At 37.6% G+C, this 21,409-nt stretch overlaps 1 protein-coding gene across 5 annotated transcripts in view; it reads left to right on the plus strand.

Moving 5' to 3' along the window:
• Window positions 1-21,409, plus strand: part of LOC117913774 (eIF-2-alpha kinase GCN2) — a 105,691-nt gene that overhangs the window by 65,214 nt on the left and 19,068 nt on the right. For all 5 annotated transcript variants that reach the window (XM_034828806.1, XM_034828809.1, XM_034828808.1 and 2 more), the window contains exons 17-22: window positions 12,476-12,755; window positions 12,860-12,953; window positions 16,865-16,945; window positions 17,103-17,159; window positions 20,053-20,184; window positions 20,271-20,354. In XM_034828806.1, coding sequence (XP_034684697.1) covers window positions 12,476-12,755; window positions 12,860-12,953; window positions 16,865-16,945; window positions 17,103-17,159; window positions 20,053-20,184; window positions 20,271-20,354 — 728 coding nt within the window. The remainder of the gene's footprint in view (window positions 1-12,475; window positions 12,756-12,859; window positions 12,954-16,864; window positions 16,946-17,102; window positions 17,160-20,052; window positions 20,185-20,270; window positions 20,355-21,409) is intronic.

Here is a 21,409-nt window from a genome sequence, read left to right on the forward strand (position 1 = left end):
TTTCGGCTTGAAGGTTAGGTTTTTTATTTTTTCCTTTTTTTCCTCTTTGTTTCAAAAAGAAAAAAAAAAGGCTTCCCACCAAGACCAAACCTGATTACCACTTTCAATTTGTTTTAATAATTCTTTTAAGTTAGAAATTATATTTTTGAAAATTTTAGTTAATGGTATAGTATTTTACATATCTTTAATAGATATAGATTGGGTGTGAGCTTGTGAAGAATAAAAAACTAATTCTCATTTATCTAAAAGATTTACATAGATAAATAAAAATGCAAGAGTTGGTGTATGTTAGACTAAACCAGGAAACAGTCTAATCCCTAAATTAAGAGCTAAAATATAGTATACAAATTACAATCATATCTGTGCAGCTTATTTATAGAAAAAAATAATAAGTCAATTATTCCAACACTCCTTAAGTTGGTGCAATTATATTTTGCATACCAAGCTTGTCAACAAGCTGATGAAAAACTGTACTAGATAATCTTTTACTGAGCACATCGGCTAACTGGTTAAAGGATGAAAAGCATGGAGTGCAAACTTGTCCTGATTCTAATTTTTCCTTGATGAAATGTCTATCCACTTCCACATATTCGGTCCATTCATGATGTATTGGATTATGGACTGTCTTTATAGCCATTGTTTTTTTTTTTCTTCTTTTTTTTTTTTAATCACAATACAACATCATTGAAAAATATTATTTTCAGCCAGAGTAGTTCACACATCCCTTGAGCCATGACTTTGAATTCCACCTTTGCACTAGAGTGAGCAACCATTAGTTGTTTCTTATTTCTCCAAGTAACTAAATTACCTCCTAAGAAGGTACAATAGTCAGAGTTAATCTCCTATCTGTGGATTTGGCCCAAGAAAATGCCTTATCCACATCTTTGATTTCAAATTCTTTTGCTAAATGTCTTTAATCCCATCGATGCTTCAATGTCATCACCAGTGACAATGATGTTATCTACATATGTAATTAGTGCAATGACTCTTCCAATAGAGGACCTTTTTTTATGAATAAGGTGTGATAATCTTGACTTTGAAAACATCCTCTCTTTAACTTTGATTTGGTGAACCTCCCAAACCAAGTCTATGGTGATTACTCTAGACCATAAAAAGGATTTTTTTAAGCTTGCATACCTTATTTTTCTCAGATTTATGCTCAGTGGAATATCCATGTAGACTTCTCATTCTAAGTCTCCATGGTAGAAAGCATTCTTCACATCAAACTGATGTAAAAGCCAATCCTTATTTGCTGCCAAGGATAAAAGAATTCTGATTGTATTCATTTTAGCCATTGGTGCAAGCATCTCCTGGTAGTCTATTCCATATGTTTGAGTGTACCCTTTTGGGACAAGAATGTTTGAGCTACTTCCAATAGATGCCTATTTTTCCTCTCAACCAACCCATTTTGTTGGAGGTGTCAACACATGATGAATGGTGCAAAGTACCCTCATGTTCCGAAGGGCTTGTTAATTCTTGGATGAAAAATGCTCCTTATCATTATCGGATCTGAATGTTTGAATTTTGGTCCCTAACTGAGTGCCAACTAATTTGTAGAAAACAAGGAAAATAGATGAGACTTCTAATTTTGATTTCATTAGGTAAACCCAAGTGTTTCTAGTGCAATCATCTATAAAGGTAACAAACCAGTGAGACCCTGAAATAATTTTGACATGAGAGGGACTCCAAACATCCAAATGAATCAAACTAAATGACGAGATCAATTGAAATTCTCTTATTGGAAACTTTCTCGATAATGTTTAGTCAAAGTACATGATTCACAATGGTAATTACCAACATCATTATTTTCAAACAAAGAAGGAAACTATTTTTTCACAAGGAAACTGGTGGGTATCGTAAACGGTTGTGCTAAAGAAAAATCTAATCAGCATTGGTTTTGTGGGTTGAAACCAATCTTTGGGACCTTGGACTATCTTTTAACTTACCATGCCCAATTGTCTTGGAAACAACAATAAGAAGTGAACTCAACAGACAATTTTGGTCCTTTGTGATCTTTCTAGTAGACAACAGATTGTGGTTTAAGGACAAGGTGGGTGAGATTCTCACAGTTCCTTGACCAACTATAGATGAAATTGAGCCATCAGCCACTTTTATTTTCTATTTTCCTAAACATGGTAAATAACTACAGGAAAAGTTTGAATTGCTCGTCATATGCTCTGAAGCACCTAAATCTATGATCCAAGTATTTGAATAATATTTGGAAGAAATGAATTCTTTTGTACCTGATTGAACCATGGAACAAGAACCTGAATTTGGAGTTGAGGTTGCATTACTGTCCTCAAGTTGGCTCAGCAATCTCCTATGTCTTTTGATATCAGCTTTGTTGAACCTTGAAGTGTCTTGGTTTTCTTCCACTGTGGTAATTTGATTATCATGTCCAGGTTTTGCTGCTTAATTTCCTCTGAACTTTTCAGATTTTGAGGTCTCCCATGTACCTTCCAGCACATTTTCCTCATATGTCTAGACTTGTGGCAGTAATTGCACCACATCTTCTCTTTGTCTACTGGTTTCTTGTTGTTTTCTGCATTAGAGCCTGGCTTGGACACTACAAGTGTTGAATTCTTGATTGTAGGAACTCCTGAATTACCACCCATTAGCTCCTTACAACTCTCTTCCCTTCGGTTATGAGCGAAAGCTTCATCAAGGTTGGGAAAAGGATCTTTACCCAACACTTAACCAAACGCCTGGTCAAATTTAGGATTTAGATTCACAAAAACTGAAATATTCGTTCCATTTCCAACATGTCCTTCATCTTCTTTGTATCTGCAGCTGATTCAATCTCCACATTTTGATAGAGATCCAGTTTTGTCAACAGTGCTTTGAAAGGATTGTAATACTCTGTGACATTTGAAGAACCTTGCTTAGTTTTGATAATCTGCCGCTTTAGTTGAAATATTTGAGATGCAAAGCCTCCCTTGGAGTATGTTCTTGTGACTGCTTCCCAAATATCCTTGGCAGTGGGCAGGAGTAGACATGTCTTGCTGATCTCCAGTTGCATTGAATGGAGTAGCCAAGACGTCACCACGGAGTTCTCGGCCTCCCAACTTTCATAGTTCAGGTCATCCTCTGTTGGAGGCTTTGCAGATCTGGTTATATACTTCATTTTCCCTTTGCTTCTCAAGGAAATCATGGCCAATTGATGCCACTCCATATACTTCATTTTCATTAAGAGAGTAAACAAGAGAAGGATGAGAAATCCTTTCCTAAATACTAACTTGATCAAAACAAAGGAAAAGAAAATAAACCAGAAGACATCGAAACATCTTGATATTATTATTTTAAACCTTTTGATCTATATATTGAAAAATTCAATCGAGTTGAATAAAGTTGAGAGGAATACCCTTGAAAGTTGTAATAGTAGATGCCCAAAAAGATGAATAGAAACAGACTTAGTCCCATAATGTTTTATGCCCTCCACTTATCATCAAAGATCCTTTCATTTCTTTCCTGCCATACCATCCAAATCAACATAAGACAAGTGATTTACCATAGAATGTTGCTCCTATTTGTGCTTGCCAACCCCTTAAAAGAAATGGTCAACATGTTATAGACACTACTAGGAGGAACCCAAACCAAGTTGATCAGTCTAAATAACTTATGTCATAACTCTAAAGTCATTGGATAGCGTAAAAAAAGTGATCTATAGATTCGCCACCATCCATACTGTTGGAAAACCGAAACTGATATGGAAAGAAATAACTTTGTAAAGCTGTAAATTATTTATTAGTTGTTAATCTTTGTATTTTTAGGAAAGTAATTATTAGGAGTTATTTATTTGTTGTCAATCTTTGTATTTTTAGGAAAGTAATTGTTAGTAGTTATTCTTTCCTTTTAATCAGTGATTTAGTTTCCTAATTTGAAGGGTTTGTATATGCTGTAAACTCTATAAAAGAATAATCTCAATGAAAGAAAATTATTCCCATGAAACCCTATTCTTCAACTCATACAAAGAGTGCAACAATCTAGACTAAAGACATTGAAAGGTTTTCTCACTTGAAGCAAGTTATTGGTATTTGTTAGCCCTTGACCAAGCAAATGCCTTAACCTTTAATTGAGCTTTTGATTCCAAATGAAATTACTAAGAGAGAACTAAAACTGATTGATTAGATAAGGCTAGGAAAAAAATTTGACCAAAATAAACCGAAGGTGAAAATGACCAAGCTCTCACATCTAGGGATGAAGGTGATAGGTTAACACTATTGAGAATGGACATTAGTCGTTCAAGATTCTCCATCTCTGATTCTCTGAATTGGTGAGGTTTTACTATTGTTAAAATTCCAATTAAGAGGGGGAGAAAGTCTAGGATAGATGAAATAGGAGAATTTTGAACTGATGAAACTCTGTAAAACTCAGAACTTGCAAAGTCATATTGATTCCCGTACCACAAATTTGTTGGAAAATAAGAAATCTTCTTATTCATTCATTGAAAATTAGTATGCATATATATACAACTTGTACAATAAATGGAAACCAAATAAGACAACTAACCTACTCCTAAAATTCTTCCTACAAATCCTCTAAATTACCAATTCTCTAATTTACATGGTCAACTAATTTAAATATGCACAAAATCAAGAATAAATCAAATAAACTCCATGAAATCAGGAATTCCAACAGTCCACCTCAAGCTAGTTCAAAGATATTTTCCATTCCCAACTTGCCAACCATAGAATTGAATGTAGGATTCTGAATTCCCTTTTGAAGACGTGAACTAGTAGTTTGGATGCGACAAATGGAGTGTAAATCAACCCACTATCAATCTTTTCTTTAATGAAATACCTATCAATTTCAACATGTCTAGTTTTGTCATATTGTACTGGGTTGTGAGCAATGTTGATTGTAGCCTTGTTGTCACAATATAGTCTCATGGGATCCTCAAGTTGCACTTGTAAATTCCTGCAATAGACCCTTTAGCCACATGAGTTCACAAATGATAAAGGGCCATAGCTTGTAACTTAACTTCAGCACTAGACCAAGCGGCTACTTGTTGTCTCTTGCTTCTCCACATAACTGAGTTGCTTCCCACAAAAGTACAATATCTTGAAGTAGATCTCTGATCAATAAATCATTTGTTCTTAGAAGTGGATTTTTGTCTCGAACCAAAAACTATCATTAGATAAATCATTGATGACCTGGAAAATAGCCTTCCAAGGCCATGCGACCACTTAACTAAAATGTTGATGTCCCAACCATTCGAATTCATTCCATAGATGCTCAAGATAACCTTATGTCATAGAGCAGTGCACTCCCTAGTTCCTACCATTTAACTTGGAAGTGGAGATTTGCATGGTTGGGCGTTCAGGTTGAATGGAACCTGACTGTTGAAGGGTGACATGATGTTTGGGCTGATCAGTTTGGGTGTTTTGGACATAAATGGACAAATTTATAATAAAGGTCATTCAGAAAAATAAAAATGAAAGGTGGAAGCGACACTAAAGGTTGTTGGAGAAACTCCCAAAGAATCTAGGAATGCTTCGATACCATGTGAGTTTGTGAAGAATAAAAAATTGATTCTTATTTATCTTAAGGATTTACATAGCTATATAAAAATACAAAAGTTTACCTATCTTATACTGAATTAGGAAGCATCCTACTCCCCTAAATTAAGAGCTAAAATATAGGATCTAAATTACAATCATATCTGTGCAACCTATTGACAAAAAAAATAAAGAAGAAAGCTAACTATTCCAGAAGTGGGTTTATCTGATGTGGGTTTTATTAAGTTGCTAAGGGTTCAATCCAAATATTTACCTACAGGGATTGCGGTGTGCGTTGTTTTATTTTCTGAAGATTAAAATTATTTACCTACAGGGTTCAATCCAAATGTATTTTAACTTCCATTTAATTTTATACACTTTTTCCTTGATGAAGTATTACACTCTCTACAAGCATAATCTATGCCATTTATTTGGCTAGTTCTCTATGATTTTTTACTTGTAGTATGGAAAGAGATGCACCTCAGATTTTTCGGTTTCTTAAAGAAATATGCAAAAACATGTATTATGAATGATATATTTCCTTTCTTGTTGTTTTGGTGAGAGGATATCTCATCCTTCCTTGTATTATACTCTTTACTTTTTAATGAAATAAAATATTATTTTTTTATTATTAAAAAAAAATTATGTCTCATGAGTAGATTTATAGCTGAATGCTTGGAATAATATCTACTCTAGTTTCATCTCCTCAACTGGTGGTAGAAAATCATCTAAATCTGGCAGAGAACAACTCTCAAGGGGAAATAAATTTTAGGTTTCCATGGTGGGAAAACAAATTCCTTTATAATGGAAATCATCTAAGGTCAGCCCAAAAAACAACCTGTTCCTTAATGCTAGTACCATTGTGTGGCCTAGTAGCATAGACATTTTGTCATAGGTTGTTTAGACTTGCTGGGGTTTAACTGGGTTCCAACTAGGATCTTGGAGGTCTTCTTAGAGGTGGTGTATTGGTCTCACATTAATTGGGAGTATATGGCCGGAGAGGAATTTGATGATTTTGATAGAGAACTTTGTAGACAATGCGGGATTTCATCTATTGCTTATATTACTAGTATGCAGATTCCCTAGATTGTCAGAGAAGACACTCCCTAAATGGGCTCCTTATCAAGTTAAATTTTGATGGGTGTTTGTTGGAAACCCAAGGCAGTTAGGGATTAGAGGAAACATGCTTGAATGGGTCTAGTCATTAGACAGAGATTAGCCTTGTTCAAAGGCCTGAAGTTGGTCAAAGATAAGGATCCATCAAACCTTATAATAAAAGCAGATTTTGCAGTAGTCCCATTTTGGGTGAAGAAGAAAGGGACTCATGGTTGTTAGATAATGTATAGTTATTTAGGTTATTTACTTTTCCTTTTCCTTTTCTTTCCTTACTGTATTGTGGGTCCCACTAGCATGTATATATATACCCAAGTCCAATGTGTATTCTTTACAGTTTTTCAATCACAATAATTAGAGATTCTCCCTTCTTTCTCTCTTCACATGGTGTCAAAGCCTAGGGAGAAAAAAACCCTAATTATTTCTGGTTTATCCGTGAATCCATTCTGGGAAATCTTTCAGTGACCGTGTTTCATTCCGGTCACCGTTCCCATCTCCTAAAGCTTCCGATCAACCGTATCGCCGTCAGAAAACCCTCACCGTCGGTGATTTTTCCGGCGAAGTCCTTTTCCGACACCGACCATACCATCAGGTGCGCAAGGAGGAGATCTTCAACTTTTCTCAAAGCACCGGAGGAAGAATTCCATCCACGCGCCGGCGCGTGAGGGAGCGTGGGGAACTTTCCGGCCACGCGCTTCCACCTCCAGCCTCGCCTGACGCCGTCTAGCCACCCTCCATCTACGCTTGTGTCATCTGAGCCCTAAAAGTGCATTTTTTGGGGTTTTTTGTCTCCGTCGGCCCTCTAAACCGCCTTTCCGGCGACCTCCGATGACTTCCTCTCCACCCCGAGCCCTGCACGTGTCTTAGGAAGTCCACGATAAGCCGTATTAGCATTCTCTTCGATCCAAATGTATTTCATTCACCAGATAAGTAGATATGGCTACTAAAAGTTCCACTTTTTCCTCTGTCATATCTAGATCTCCTATGATCACTTTGGAGAAATTGGTTGGCAGTGAAAATTATTTGTCCTGATCTGCCTCTGTGGAGCTTTGGTTTATGGGTCAAGGTTATGAGGATCACCTTGTTACGCAGGAGGCGGATATCCCTAAGGTTGACAAAGTACAATGGAGGAAGATTCTGCATCATCTTCAGGCCTACAAAACATGCTTTAAATTTTGGAATCAAGCGAAAGGGTTATACACGAATGATATCCAACGTCTTTATAAGGTGGCTTCTTCTATTGTCAATGTCAGACAACAAGACATGGATTTATCTACTTATATTGGTCAGATTGCCTCTCTTAAGGAGGAATTCTTGACCGTGATGCCTCTTACTACTGATGTTGGGGATCAACGCATACAGATTGATAAGTTCTTCATGGTTCTTACGCTTATTGGCCTCCGTCCAGATCTCGAGACCGTCCGCGATCAGATTCTTGGCAGTTTCTCCGTTCCATCCTTGGATGATGTGTTTGCTCGCCTCCTCTGTATCTCCTCCACTCAGACTTTGCCATCTGATAACACTTCAGATTCTTCTTTGTTAGTTTCTTAAACTAACTCTCGAGGAGGACGCAGTGGTAACCGAGGTAAAGGCCAACGTCCTCATTGCACCTATTGCAATAAGCTTGGCCACACTCGTGATCGGTGTTATCAGTTACATGGGCGGCCTCCCCGCACTACCCACGTGGCCCAGTCATCTGATCCTCAGTCGCCTCAGCCTCCCAGTTCCTCCACATCTTAGAGTATTTTCCTCACTGATAGTGAGTATGACGACTATTTCCGCTATCAGGCCACCAAGTCAGCGTCTGTTGTTTCTGTTGGCCAGACTGGTAATGCTTCTGCTTGTCTTACCCACACATCTTCTCTTGGACCTTGGATGCTAGATTCTGGCGCTTCTGATCACATATTTGGTAATAAAGATCTTTTCTCTTCTATTACTACTACCTCTGCCTTACCTACTGTTACTTTAACTAATGGTTCCCAAACTATGGCTAAAGGTTTTGGTTTCGCTCATCTTCTCCCTTCCCTACCTCTCCATTCTGTCCTTTATGCCCCCGAGTGTCCTTTTAATCTTATTTCCATCAGCAAAATAACTCACACTCTTAACTGTTCTATCACTTTCTCTGATAAACTTGTGACCTTGTAGGACCGGAGTACGGGGAAGACGATTGGCATAGGACGTGAGTCTCAAGGCCTCTATCACCTCACCTCGCCTTCACCTGCAGTTTGCATTTCCACTGATGCTCTCCTCCTCATCCACAGTCGCCTGGGCCACCCTAGTTTATCCAAGTTCCAGAAAATGGTCCCTAGTTTTTCATTTTTGTCGTCGCTTGCGTGTGAGTCCTATCAGCTTGGGAAACATACTCGTGTCTCGTTCCCAAAGCGTTTGAATAATCGGGCAAAGTCTCCTTTTGAACTTGTCCACACTGATGTTTGGGGTCCTTGCTGAACCGCCTCTACTTTAGGATTTCAGTATTTTGTCACTTTCATTGATGACTATTCTCGATGTACTTGGTTATTTTTAATGAAAAATCGAGCTGAGTTATTCTCTATTTTCTAGAAATTTTATGCTGAAATCCAAACCCAGTTCTATATTTCTATTCGTGTGTTGCGCAGTGACAATGCCAGGGAATATTTTTTTGCACCATTTACTTCATTTATGTCCCAAGATGGGATCATTCATCAGTCTTCTTGTACTCATACTCCTCAACAAAATGGGGTAGTTGAACGTAAGAATCGACATCTTGTTGAGACAGCTCGTACTCTCCTTCTCCATAGTCATGTTCCTTTTCGTTTTTATGAGAACGCTGTTCTTACAGCATGTTATTTGATTAATCGTATGCCCTCATTTGTATTACACGATCAGATTCCTCATTCCCTTCTTTTCCCTGACCAACCACTTTATTTCCTTCCTCCTCGTGTTTTTGGTTGTACTTGCTTTGTTCATATTCTCACTCCTGGATAGGACAAACTTTCTGCCAGAGCCACAAAATGCATCTTCTTAGGATATTCCAGACTTCAAAAGGGTTATCGTTGTTATTCCTGTGAGACTCATCGCTACTTTCTCTCCGCTGATGTCACTTTCTTTGAGGACTCACCGTTTTTCTCCACCTCTGAGTCTCTTCCTGTTTCCGAAGTCTTACCTCTTCCCATTATCTCCCCACCTGATGCAGTGCCTTCTCGCCCACTTCAGGTTTATCATCGCCGTCATCGTGTCGCTGTTCCTCCTTCTTTGGCCGCGGTACCTGCTGACTCACCTCCTATCCCTTCGGCTTCTTCTACCTCGCCTCTGCCTCCTTCTGTTGACTTACCCATTGCTCTTCGGAAAGGTAATCGATCTACTCGTAATCCTCATCCCATTTACAATTTTTTGAGTTACCATCGATTATCTTCACCCTATACTGCATTTGTTTCTGCTATATCTTCTGTTTCTCTTCCCAAGAGCACCCCTGAGGCTCTTTCCCATCCAGGCTGGCGATAGGCAATGGTAGATGAAATGACTGCTTTACACTCCAATGGCACTTGGGATCTTGTTGTTTTACCCTCTGGTAAATCTATAGTTGGTTGTCGTTGGGTCTACACAGTTAAGGTTGGCCCTGATGGTCAGGTTGATCGCCTTAAGGCCCGCTTAGTTGCTAAAGGCTATACTTAGGTTTATGGTTCTGATTATGGTGACACTTTCTCTCCTGTTGCCAAGATAGCTTCTGTTCGTCTATTGCTCTCCATGGCTGCTATGCGTTCTTGGCCTCTTTATCAGTTAGATATTAAAAATGCTTTCCTTCATAGGGATCTTGCTGAGGAAGTTTATATGGAGCAACCACCTGGTTTTGTTGCTCAGAGGGAGTCTGGTTTAGTGTGCAGGTTACGCCGTTCTCTATATGGTTTGAAACAATCTCCTCGAGCATGGTTTAGCCGTTTTAGTTCTGTTGTTCAGGAGTTTGGCATGTTTCGCAGTACAGCAGACCATTCCGTTTTCTATCATCATAACTCTTCGGGGCAGTGTATTTATCTGGTAGTTTATGTGGACGACATCGTCATTACAGGCAGTGATCAGAATGGTATTCAGAACCTAAAGCAACACCTTTTCACCCACTTTCAGACTAAAGACTTGGGGAAACTCAAGTATTTCTTAGGGATTGAGATAGCTCAATTCAGTTCCGGTGTGGTTCTTCCCAAATGAAGTATGCTTTAGACATCTTAGAAGAAACCGGTATGTTAGACTGTAAACCGGTAGACACTCCTATGGATCCAAATGTCAAACTTATACCAGGACAGGGGGAGCCTTTAAGAGATCCTGGGAGATATTGGCGACTTGTAGGTAAACTGAACTACCTCACCATTACTCGTCCAGACATTTCTTTTCTTGTAAGTGTTGTTAGTCAATTCCTACAGTCACCATGTGATAGCCATTGGGATGCTGTAATCTGCTTTCTTCGATATATCAAAAGCACATCAGGCCAAGGTGTGTTGTACGAGAATAGAGGTCATACCCAAGTTGTTGGTTACACAGATGCAGATTGGGCTGGCTCACCCACAGATAGACGTTCCACTTCCGGGTATTGTGTTTTTATTGGAGGTAACCTAATATCTTGGAAGAGTAAGAAACAAGATGTAGTGGCCAGATCTAATGCTGAAGCCGAGTATCGAGCTATTGCTCTGGCAACATGTGAACTCATATGGCTGAAACATCTTCTTCGGGAGTTGAGATTTGGAAAGAATGAACAGATGAAGCTCATCTGTGACAACCAAGCCGCTTTGCATATTGCATCCAATCCAGTCTTCCATGAAAGGACCAAACACATTGAAGTTGACTGTCACTTCATTAGAGAGAAGATCGCATCAGGATGTGTGGCGACTAGTTTTGTCAATTCAAATGATCAACTAGCAGATATTTTTACTAAATCTCTCAGAGGTCCTAGAATTAAATACATTTGTAACAAGCTTGGTGCATATAACATATATGCTCCAGCTTGAGGGGGAGTGTTAGATAATGTATAGTTATTTAGGTTATTTACTTTTCCTTTTCCTTTTCTTTCCTTACTGTATTGTGGGTCCCACTAGCATGTATATATATACCCAAGTCCAATGTGTATTCTTTACAGTATTTCAATAACAATAATTAGGGATTCTCCCTTCTCTCTCTCTTCACAATGGTAATTGATGGGTGATCTAGCCAATTTTTTGTTAGCGCTTCAGAGTTAGGGTGCTCCTCAGCTAATCTTGTGGTGGATATGTTAGCAAGTGGGGAGCTAAACATTTGATCTCTTTTGTAGAGGATTTTCTAGCTCCTCAAAAATTGATATTATAGCTATAACCACTTTTGAAGTGGGGAGCTAAACCTTTGCTTTCTAGAGTGGATAACTTCTTCCTGCTTTTGATCGGATTTGTGTAGTGGATATATTATGGAGGACAGATTTGTCATACTTCTTGGTGCTTCTTTTATGGGAATAGACTGTTTGTTTCTGAAATGGCCAAAAAACCTCAAGGAGAAAATCAATTTAGGTTGCCTTAGTGAAATGTTGAAGAACTTTTTGTATAGGTTTAGTATGTTTTGTGTCTTGGTCTCATTTGGTTGTTTATTTATTTCTTTTGTTGTACTGAAAGTGACAAGTATTCATTGCACTTTTGAGAATCGTGTTGTGTGTCTACTCCAAGCATTTCTTGACACTTTATGCAGTATAAAATGGAGGGGATATTTCAAAATAAGGAAAATGACATCGAAAACATAGTCAGGCATTTTATGCCTACTGCATTTTGTTAGTTCTTAACCTGTGTCAGATTTATTTATTTGCATCTTTTATTTCTCTTTTGTGCTTTTGCTTAAAATCATGTTGCTTTGCCTTGGTGTTTTCCCTATATATGCAGATATTCTACGAACAATGCAGACTTCGGAGGACACAGGTGTTTATGATAAAGTTGTTAATGCTATTTTTGACAAAGAAATGTTAAGTGCAAAAAACCTCCAACATGTTGGAAGATTGAGGTTAGTTGGAGATGATACATCCTCTATCCAGTACTCAGATTCAGACACTGAACTCCGTGATCATGTTAGTGAGGTCACAAGGGAAGTGTTTAGGCATCACTGTGCAAAGCGTCTCGAAGTTATACCAATTCGTTTGCTGGATGATTGCCCACAAACTATCAGGTTCCTCTTTTTGTCGAACTCCTTGTTATCATCATTCCATTTAATTCTCATTATTTTTTTTATTGTTTTAGTTCTAGTTAATTACTTTTGGTTAATGATTGAAGGAATACTGTTAAGCTACTGACCCATGGAGGAGACATGATTGAGCTTTGTCATGAGCTGCGTTTGCCTTTTGTTAATTGGGTTATTACGAATCAGGTATTGGTTGCTACAGTTAAATAGACGGGTATTACCTGCATGTTCTTTCACCAAATTACATGATAATCCAAATGGTGTCATTTTGGGTCACCATGCCAAAAGATTTGGCATTCCATGCGTTAGCCTAACTGTAGTAAGAGCCTTTTCTTGCTGATTAGCCTCCTCTACTTTTGTCAACCTTGTAGCATCCTGCTGTCTCCATGGATTTCATTTTGACAACCACTTTCCTCACTAGTTCACTATTCACATAGAGATGGCTAAGAGCTTTAGACAAATCCATGTGGCAATTGCATTTTTTTTTTATAGACAACTAGATCATGTATTAAGAAGCGCCTAAAAGGAGGGGGCACACCCTACGTATATAGGTAGTATACACAAAAAGAACCCAAGACAAACCACAAGCAAAAATGATCTACACTAACAAGGCAAAGCTAACCACAATAAAGAGCATTTAGGAAATTCAACATAGATGGGTTTTCCAACTCCAAAGAATCCTTGATGGACATAAATAGCCTTGCTCAACTGTTTGGCCTAGACTTTAAGAACTTTAACTCTTCAAATGGAAACTTTAAGCTCAATTTTGTGAGTGCTTCTTACCTATCATGGGTTAAGTGAAGATTGGTCCCTCTTTAAAGGGCATGGAGGGATGAGGAGAATAATCAAAGCGATCAATACGCTCCACCTTCCCTTTCCTTCCTTCTACATTGCTATATGTTTGGATGTCTTATTCCTCACGCTTAAAAATTTGATGATTTGAAGACTTGGCTAAAAAAAATCTCAACAATGGGTATGGACACTTGGATATAACATTATAAGAAGGAAAACAAAATCAAAATGTTTGCTTGAAAAGAAAAAAAGAGGAGAAGAAAAAAAAAATAGAAAAATAGAAAAGAAAGTGGCGATTGCCAAATCACAACCTAATCCTTAAGATGGAATTTACCAATAGCTCCTCTACTTAGGAACTACGCCCAACCTCATGCTAATTTTCAAAATCTGAAAGCAGTGGTAGCTTTTGACTTACCCCATAATCTTGATAAGCAAATTTAGCAACAACAAGCCACAAAAGTTTTGGGGCCTTGGCTGAGATTGAGATTTTTACCTTTCTGGTTTTTGAAAACAGCGGAGCTGAGAAGTTGAGGGCCTTTATGCTGATCCCTTCGTTAATCCTTTCAGACTTCTCCAACAGTGAGGATGCAGTAGAGTCCAATATGTCTTTGGTGGCTTTGCCCCTTCTGCTATTGACTGTGATGATGAGGCCTCTCTTCTGTGTCTTCTTTTTTCTTTTCTGCTCGGCAGGATACTTAAATGGAGCATTTTAGTTAAAGAGCCTGGGGAGAAGCAGTTGAGAATAGGGTTTTGGAGCAGTCTGAAATGTCTGGAAGGAGAGAAGGCCCATTGAGGATTATTTTGCAAAATGGTTGTGCTGTGGAGTTTCTGGAAAATGTTGTGAGACATCCTTCAAAACAGGTTAATAAGGAAGGATGAAGTGGTGGAGCTCTTGAAATGGCTGTGGATGAGAAGTCCTTATTGGATGTTCAAAATGTTAATTGCTCTAAACATTCTGTGGTATAGAAAGTTCACTTGGTCTTATGGAAATATGGGAGTTCCTATAAAGAATATTCAAAAGATATCTTGATGGATGTAACGCCTCAGAGGGATCAGGTTAGCTCTACATGCTCCGAAAAAAGAAGCACAGGGATAGTTCATGCACAGAAAAAGGACTTTCTAAGTTGTTTTATTTGATGAATTTATGATAGGTATTGAGGAAAAGGGAAAACTTCTCTTTTGGTTCTTTGGTTTTTTTTATTTTTTATTATAAACAAACATATTCATTGATATGGATTTAAAAGTACATGTAAAGGATGAGGAATCCTTCCCAAGGTAACAAAATCTGATCAAATGAAGCGGTTGAGAAACCTTCTCTAATATTCTTTGGTTTTTCTACTATGGTTGATTGATAGAACTATGAATTCTCCCTGGAACATTTTTTAACTGAATGATCCAGGGAAAAAAAAGAGAAAGAAGATTGTTAAATTTTTATTATGTTTTTAGAAGTCCAATTCAGCGTATCTTGTGGGAGACCAAGATCGGTGCAATGTCTTTGGATGTGGTAAGAAGTATAGGGCTGGCCATTTTTTAAATGGAAAGCTATTGATCTTAGGGGAACTGCTATTTGTGTGTAGGGCTCTAATACACTGCTATTAATGGATTAATTTCAAAGAGCAAAATTCCAGTCCTCTTGAATGAAGCCCTTTCAAGCCTATTTATAGAGTTTTCTAGAGAAAAATTAGCTACACAACAACCCACGGATGAAATTATGCCACATGAATATGAGCCCATGGAGTAATGAGATGGCACCGCCTTCTACCTTGTTGATCCTTTTGGAAAAAAAATGTAGTTTCTGTTGTACATGTCCACTAATTGGATCCACTCTCAATTTAGATGAAACAGGCTCAAAATATCTAAGTGATCTTACCCCCAATGAACATCCAATTAGATATAAAACCAAGTCTCTTAAGGTTCTTTTTTTCCAATGAGAAAAAAAATTTAGTCAATTCATTGAATGGAAAATACAAAGAGGTATGAGTAATCCTTCTAATGTCCAATTGCTGATAAAAAAAATGGGTTTACAGATTGATTAGCTGAGCAAGGAACCTTAGAGAAGGAGCATGACAACTCAGTGGTAACATCTAGAATTTTGCAAAGCCAATTATCAAAAAGCATCTTCAATGAAGTATAGGAGATATTTTGATGTAGTAACATATCTAGGTGACCTGATGAGATAGTTGTCACCTCTTGGAGAGGTATGGAGATAATTATTAGAGATATTCCTTTGATGGAGTGGGAAGATGCCAGGGAAGCTAACTGTAGAATAAGGTGAAATCTCTATTGAATTCATTCTGAAAATACAGCTGATTAAAAAGGGTCTTATATAAGAAATATGACAGCAGATTGTCAATAAATCTCCTTGATTCTAGCAGCTAGCAAATGGGAAAAACAATCCCAAGGAAATAAAGGCTGGAGATATTATCCTTATCTCTTTCTTTAAACAAATAAAAAACTTAACTAAAATAGGCTACAGCCAATGATCTCCTCAAATTGCCCTATAAAATAGGGCTCTAAACCTGGAATTCCACACTAACCAGTGAAGGTGGGGGCCATAGTCTGTCTTAGCATGTTAGGATCACCTCTCTTTTAGTTAACTCATGACGTGGATGCTGCTTCCATTAGGTGGGACATGGTAGGTGTTTTCTCTTTCTCTATCGGAGTAGCATGAATGAAGGCAGTCCTAAAATTTTTGGTTTTTGTTTTTTTTTGTTTTTTCCATTTCTTTTTCCTTTTCTTACACATCCATTTTTAAGGGTCCTGCTGTGGACTTTCCTGGCTGCCCACACAATGTATTCGTCATAATATTTCTTCAAATCCATCCCATGTTCTTGCATCCTGACTGATATGCGTCTAATATGCTCCACTAACTATTGTTATCTTCTCAGTGATCATCCTCCTTAAAGTTCACACTAGCTGAATTGACATTTTTTTCTCGGTATCAATCTTGTTTTTCAGCAATTCTATCTTGCTAGGAGCCCTATCGTTTTCTTGAAGCATCTAGTATTTTACCATTTAGGAGTCAATACAAAAGGCAGTTATTGTTTTTAAGCAGACTTATTTTTCAGATTTTGTTCCTATTCCGAGAGAATAGGGTCTTTTTAGCTACAAATCATAACATTAACATCTGCACTGATGATTCTATCAATTGCAAAGGTCCAGAGATAGCCCATGTCTTTACTTGCATGTATTTTGATGAGGACTTTCCATTCTTTTGCACATATACACCTACTGTTTGCCTATGAATAGACTTCTTTTACTTTATAATGACTCGACCTTGTTATTTTCTTCTTTTTATGATGTAGAAATCATCTTTCAAAAGATATGAAGTATCCTATGTTTATAGGAGAGCAATTGGTCATTCAGCACCAAACCGTTATCTTCAGGTATGCATCATGGAAGATACTTATTATATCTTTATATCTCTTCATTAATTCTCAGCCAAATTACATGTAGCCAAATGAGTGAATGGTGTTTCCATTAACTTGCTGGTTGAAGTTGATGTAAACTTAAGCTCCCATTAATAGAATTTCTCTTAAATAGGGAGATTTTGATATGATTGGAGGTGCAACAGCATTGACAGAGGCAGAGGTTATCAAGGTACCATGATATTTTCATCAACCAATCCTTCTAACCCTCACAATTACAAATTAAATGATTGCTGGTCCATTTTCTAAAGGTTTTAATATGTTGATTTGCCTGAAATTGTGATATATTTGATGAAACTAGTCGTAATTCTAACTGCTTGACAACTCTTCTTTTTGATGGTCTTGGAATGGAAGTGAAGTCACTCTTCTTCACAATACATTTTTGGTTATTAGATGTTGTGGTTGGTGTTGTACTCTGGGTACTCATTGACCAATTTGGTTAGTCAACGACAAGTAGTTATGAATTGGAATACAATGCTTTGCGAAGTTGATTAGAGTGGATTCAATATTTTGGTTTAGCTTCAACATTAGGGTGTTATTAAACTGAAATCAATTTTCATGTATAGAATTATTTAAACCATGCTTCAAACTGGTGACTCTCTTGAAGCAGAAAATGCACGAGTTTAGGATGATCCATTTTAAACAAAATTAGTTGGTTACATGTATATATTGTCCCAACCTATAAATTAACTTCCTTAGTTATATTAGTGTATCCCTTCACTCTATTTCCTCAAGGACTAGAGACAGAGATTTTTCAAAGTGAACATGAGGGGCCATAGGGGCCAGATTTTAGGACTTCTTTGACACTTGTATAGGGTTTGTTATTGAGGGCAAGATTTTAGTTTTGTGGAATGCTAAAAAAGGTGGATGGGTGGATTCAGTGCCTATTTTAGCCTGTCTTGTAAGGCAGTAGAGAGCCATTGAAAGATGTTTTCCCGCATCTTTGGATTATTGATCTCTCTCCTAGTCTAGTTGCTCCTTTGCTTAGAAGTCTATGTTGCCTGAACATGAAGTTGACAGGCTGGCCAGAGGGGAGTAGACCTCCATTAAGTTTGTTGGGGACTTACTTTCTCCTTATCTAAATATCTTTGGTTTTTTTGCTGTGGTTTTATTTTCCCTATTGTTGGGAGCTGCTTTTTAGGCTTATTTCTCATCTTCCTTGAAAGGGCCTTGAGGTTAGGTGGGGTTGTGGAAGGTTGCAGGTTGAAGATGAATCTCACCTATGGATTACACCTAGAGGGGAGGGGGTGAATAGGTTCTTTTGCAACAATTAGAGAAGGTGTCTTACAAATGTTCACAATTCTCCTGTTTTTCTCCTATGAAATGATCTTCTCTTTAAAACTTATGAACAAACAAGCAAGTCACAAGCAACAATTGATGCACCAACACTCTCCCAAATAAGTTATTCAATGCAAGTCACATGCAAATGAAACAACACTCCCCAAACATGATATATAAGACATTGCATCAACATAACTCAATGAAAATATCATAAGCTCATGAAATACTAATCAAAAGACAAGATAGATTAGAGAGACAATGACACTGATTTTTTTAATTTGGAAAACCTACGAAGAGATAAAAAAACCACGGCCCTCATGCAATTAAATAATTCACTATGAAGAAAAATTAGCTAAGTACAACCCAGCCCAAGCCTTTCATCCTCTCTCAAACCACTGGCTTAGAACTTTCAAGCTTTGCTACCACCTTTCTTCTTCTGGAAAACACTTGGAATCCACTCTAGGATTTGATCTTGTCCTCTTCTTGAGTCCCCATAAGAAGAAACTTAGGTTTTGCCCCAATATGTTAAATATAAGAGCAATATGAGAGTTAGGATGAATAACACAGTGAATCAATCCATTTAGAGCAAAGATCTCTTACTCAAAAATTGATTTTCAATTCAAACCCAAAAATTTTCTCATAAGGCAAACATTCCCCAATTAGGTAAGAAAAACTTGAAGCTCAAAAACAAGGTTTTTATTCTCATAGTGGTCCTCACCACTTCTAGAAAGAGGGCTTAAGTATGAGGGTTTTCAAAACCATCAAATGATTGAGAATGATTTGAAAAAAGATGAAGAAATGTAGATTTAATCGAAATTTGATTGATCAGAGAAGAATAGAAGAACTAGATAAAGTTAGAGACTGTTATCCTCAAGGTCGATTGATCAGAAAGCGATCCAAAAGATTTAAACACTATGTTTTGCACTCCTTGAGCAACCACTATATTTTTCAATAAAATGATAAGAGTTTAAAAACATGGTTGATCAATGTTTGCCATCATCCAACACCTCAAATGCACTTACCATCTCCTCTAGCCATCTTCAAGCACGAACAATTTGGAAAAGGCAAGTGTTCAATGGAGGATTTGAAGAGTATGAGCTACGAGACACAATGAGAATTTTGACTGAGAATTGCCAATACACAAAATACACTTACATAGGTTCAAGTCCTAGTGATGACAAAACGAACAAAATATTTATATATGTCTCAAGTTACCAACTTTCCTAAAAGCCTAAGCTGTTAGGAGTTGGGCTCACAATGCATATCATATTCCAACAACCCCAAATGTGTGACCCCATATCCGCATATCAAAGGCATAGATACCCATAGCAGCAAACAAATCACAAGTTTGTGGTCATAGATAAAACATAAAATGTGTGGATTTAGATGCTATAACATGCGGGTAAGCTATAGTAGCAAACAAATCACAAATTTGTGATCACAAGTAATTAGACAGATAATATATGAGAAAAGGACTTGAACTTGAGACCTCCAATTAATTAGAGTTCTAATATCATTTTAAGTTACTAACTTTCCTAAATGCTTAGACTGTTAGGATTTCGGCCCATAGTGTATATCATGCAATTCTTATTTGTAATTTTGAAAAATTAATGATTAGTATATGATCCATGAAATATTATTAATTCCTTCACAAGTAGTTGGCATAGAGTGATCAGAGATTTGTGTGTATTGTCTTACCAATTGCCTTTGTGGTCCATGCCTATGGTTGATATGGTAATATATTGTATTACTGAATTTGTTATATTTTTTTGGCTTATTGGCAGGTGGCAATGGACATTGTAACCCATTTCTTCCATTCCAATTCATGTGGTATTCATCTAAATCATAGCGATTTATTGGATGCTATCTGGTCTTGGATAGGAATCAAGGCAGAGCATAGGCAGAAAGTGGCAGAGGTATATCTACTAGATATTCTTATGAGAGCGTATTGCTAAGTTTACAAAGTTTTGACGTTACAAATGCTTCCATTTTCTAAATGAAGCTTCTCTCTATGATGAGTTCTTTGCGGCCTCAATCCCCTGAACGGAAATTAAAATGGGTGGTGATAAGGCGACAGCTTCAGCAGGTTTGTGGAAAAATTGCTAAAATACCTTTACATTTAATAGATACTATTACAATATACTACATTAGCAGTTAGATTTTTATTTAAGTTTTAGTTTTCTCATGGATTCTGCAACTGAAAACCTACAGTATTTGGAATTGGTTTGTGCTTTTTTAATGCTTCTTTGTACATTCAAATGGACTTTAGGTGTGTATGAGCACCTAATATTATAATAAAACTATTTTTTAAAGAAAAGAAAGAGAAAAATAAGAGAGAGAATGAAAAGAAAGAGAAAAATAAGAGAGAGAATTGGACAAATTTTATGCTGTTCACTTAAACTTGAGGTATGTCCAAGGGTTGTATTGGTTCCAATATGCTCTCAAACAGAAAGAAATATAGACAATATCATAGCCTTTTGGCAACTAACCATCTCTATATCCTCCAAGTAGTTAGGTTTTAGGTTTTAGTGCCTTCACAACTCCATAGGCGAAACAAAAGCAAAAGTGGTGGCACTTTGTGCCCATGCGCCTTACAGCATGATATGATGCATGTCATCATGACTCAGATCAGGAGGAGATTGGAAGGACGTTTAGGGCATGGGTGGCTTTCTTGGCATGGAAAGATGTTGCAACAACATGGCACACAATATGACACCCATGGGGTGGCTTGAGATGGGCGAAAAATGAAGATATTCAATTAGGTTGACACACGGCTAGGGGACAGAAAATGTGGATTGCTGAAGCATGCTTGCAAACATGTGGCATGGGGTTAGAATATGGGCTAATTTGTGGGGCAAGTCGTGAGCATTGTGGGAAGTTGCGACAACTATCGTGTCTGATGGGCACGACAGTTGTGGGGCACTTGGTGTGAAACCTGGCTTGAGGGAATTACAATGTACCAGATTGTTGAGCATGAAATGCGTATCAAGGAAGCTTGCTAGACATGTGACACAAGCCAAGCAAGTCTCTAAAGCGCCTAGGCATGCACAAAGGCAACAGGGCAATAGGTGACATGATCCAAGGAGAAAAATTGAGCAACACTAACAAATGGCATCATTATAGGTCATGGGAGCAACTGCT

This window comes from Vitis riparia, chromosome 5 (genome assembly GCF_004353265.1).
Source record: "Vitis riparia cultivar Riparia Gloire de Montpellier isolate 1030 chromosome 5, EGFV_Vit.rip_1.0, whole genome shotgun sequence".
NCBI lineage: Eukaryota > Viridiplantae > Streptophyta > Magnoliopsida > Vitales > Vitaceae > Vitis > Vitis riparia.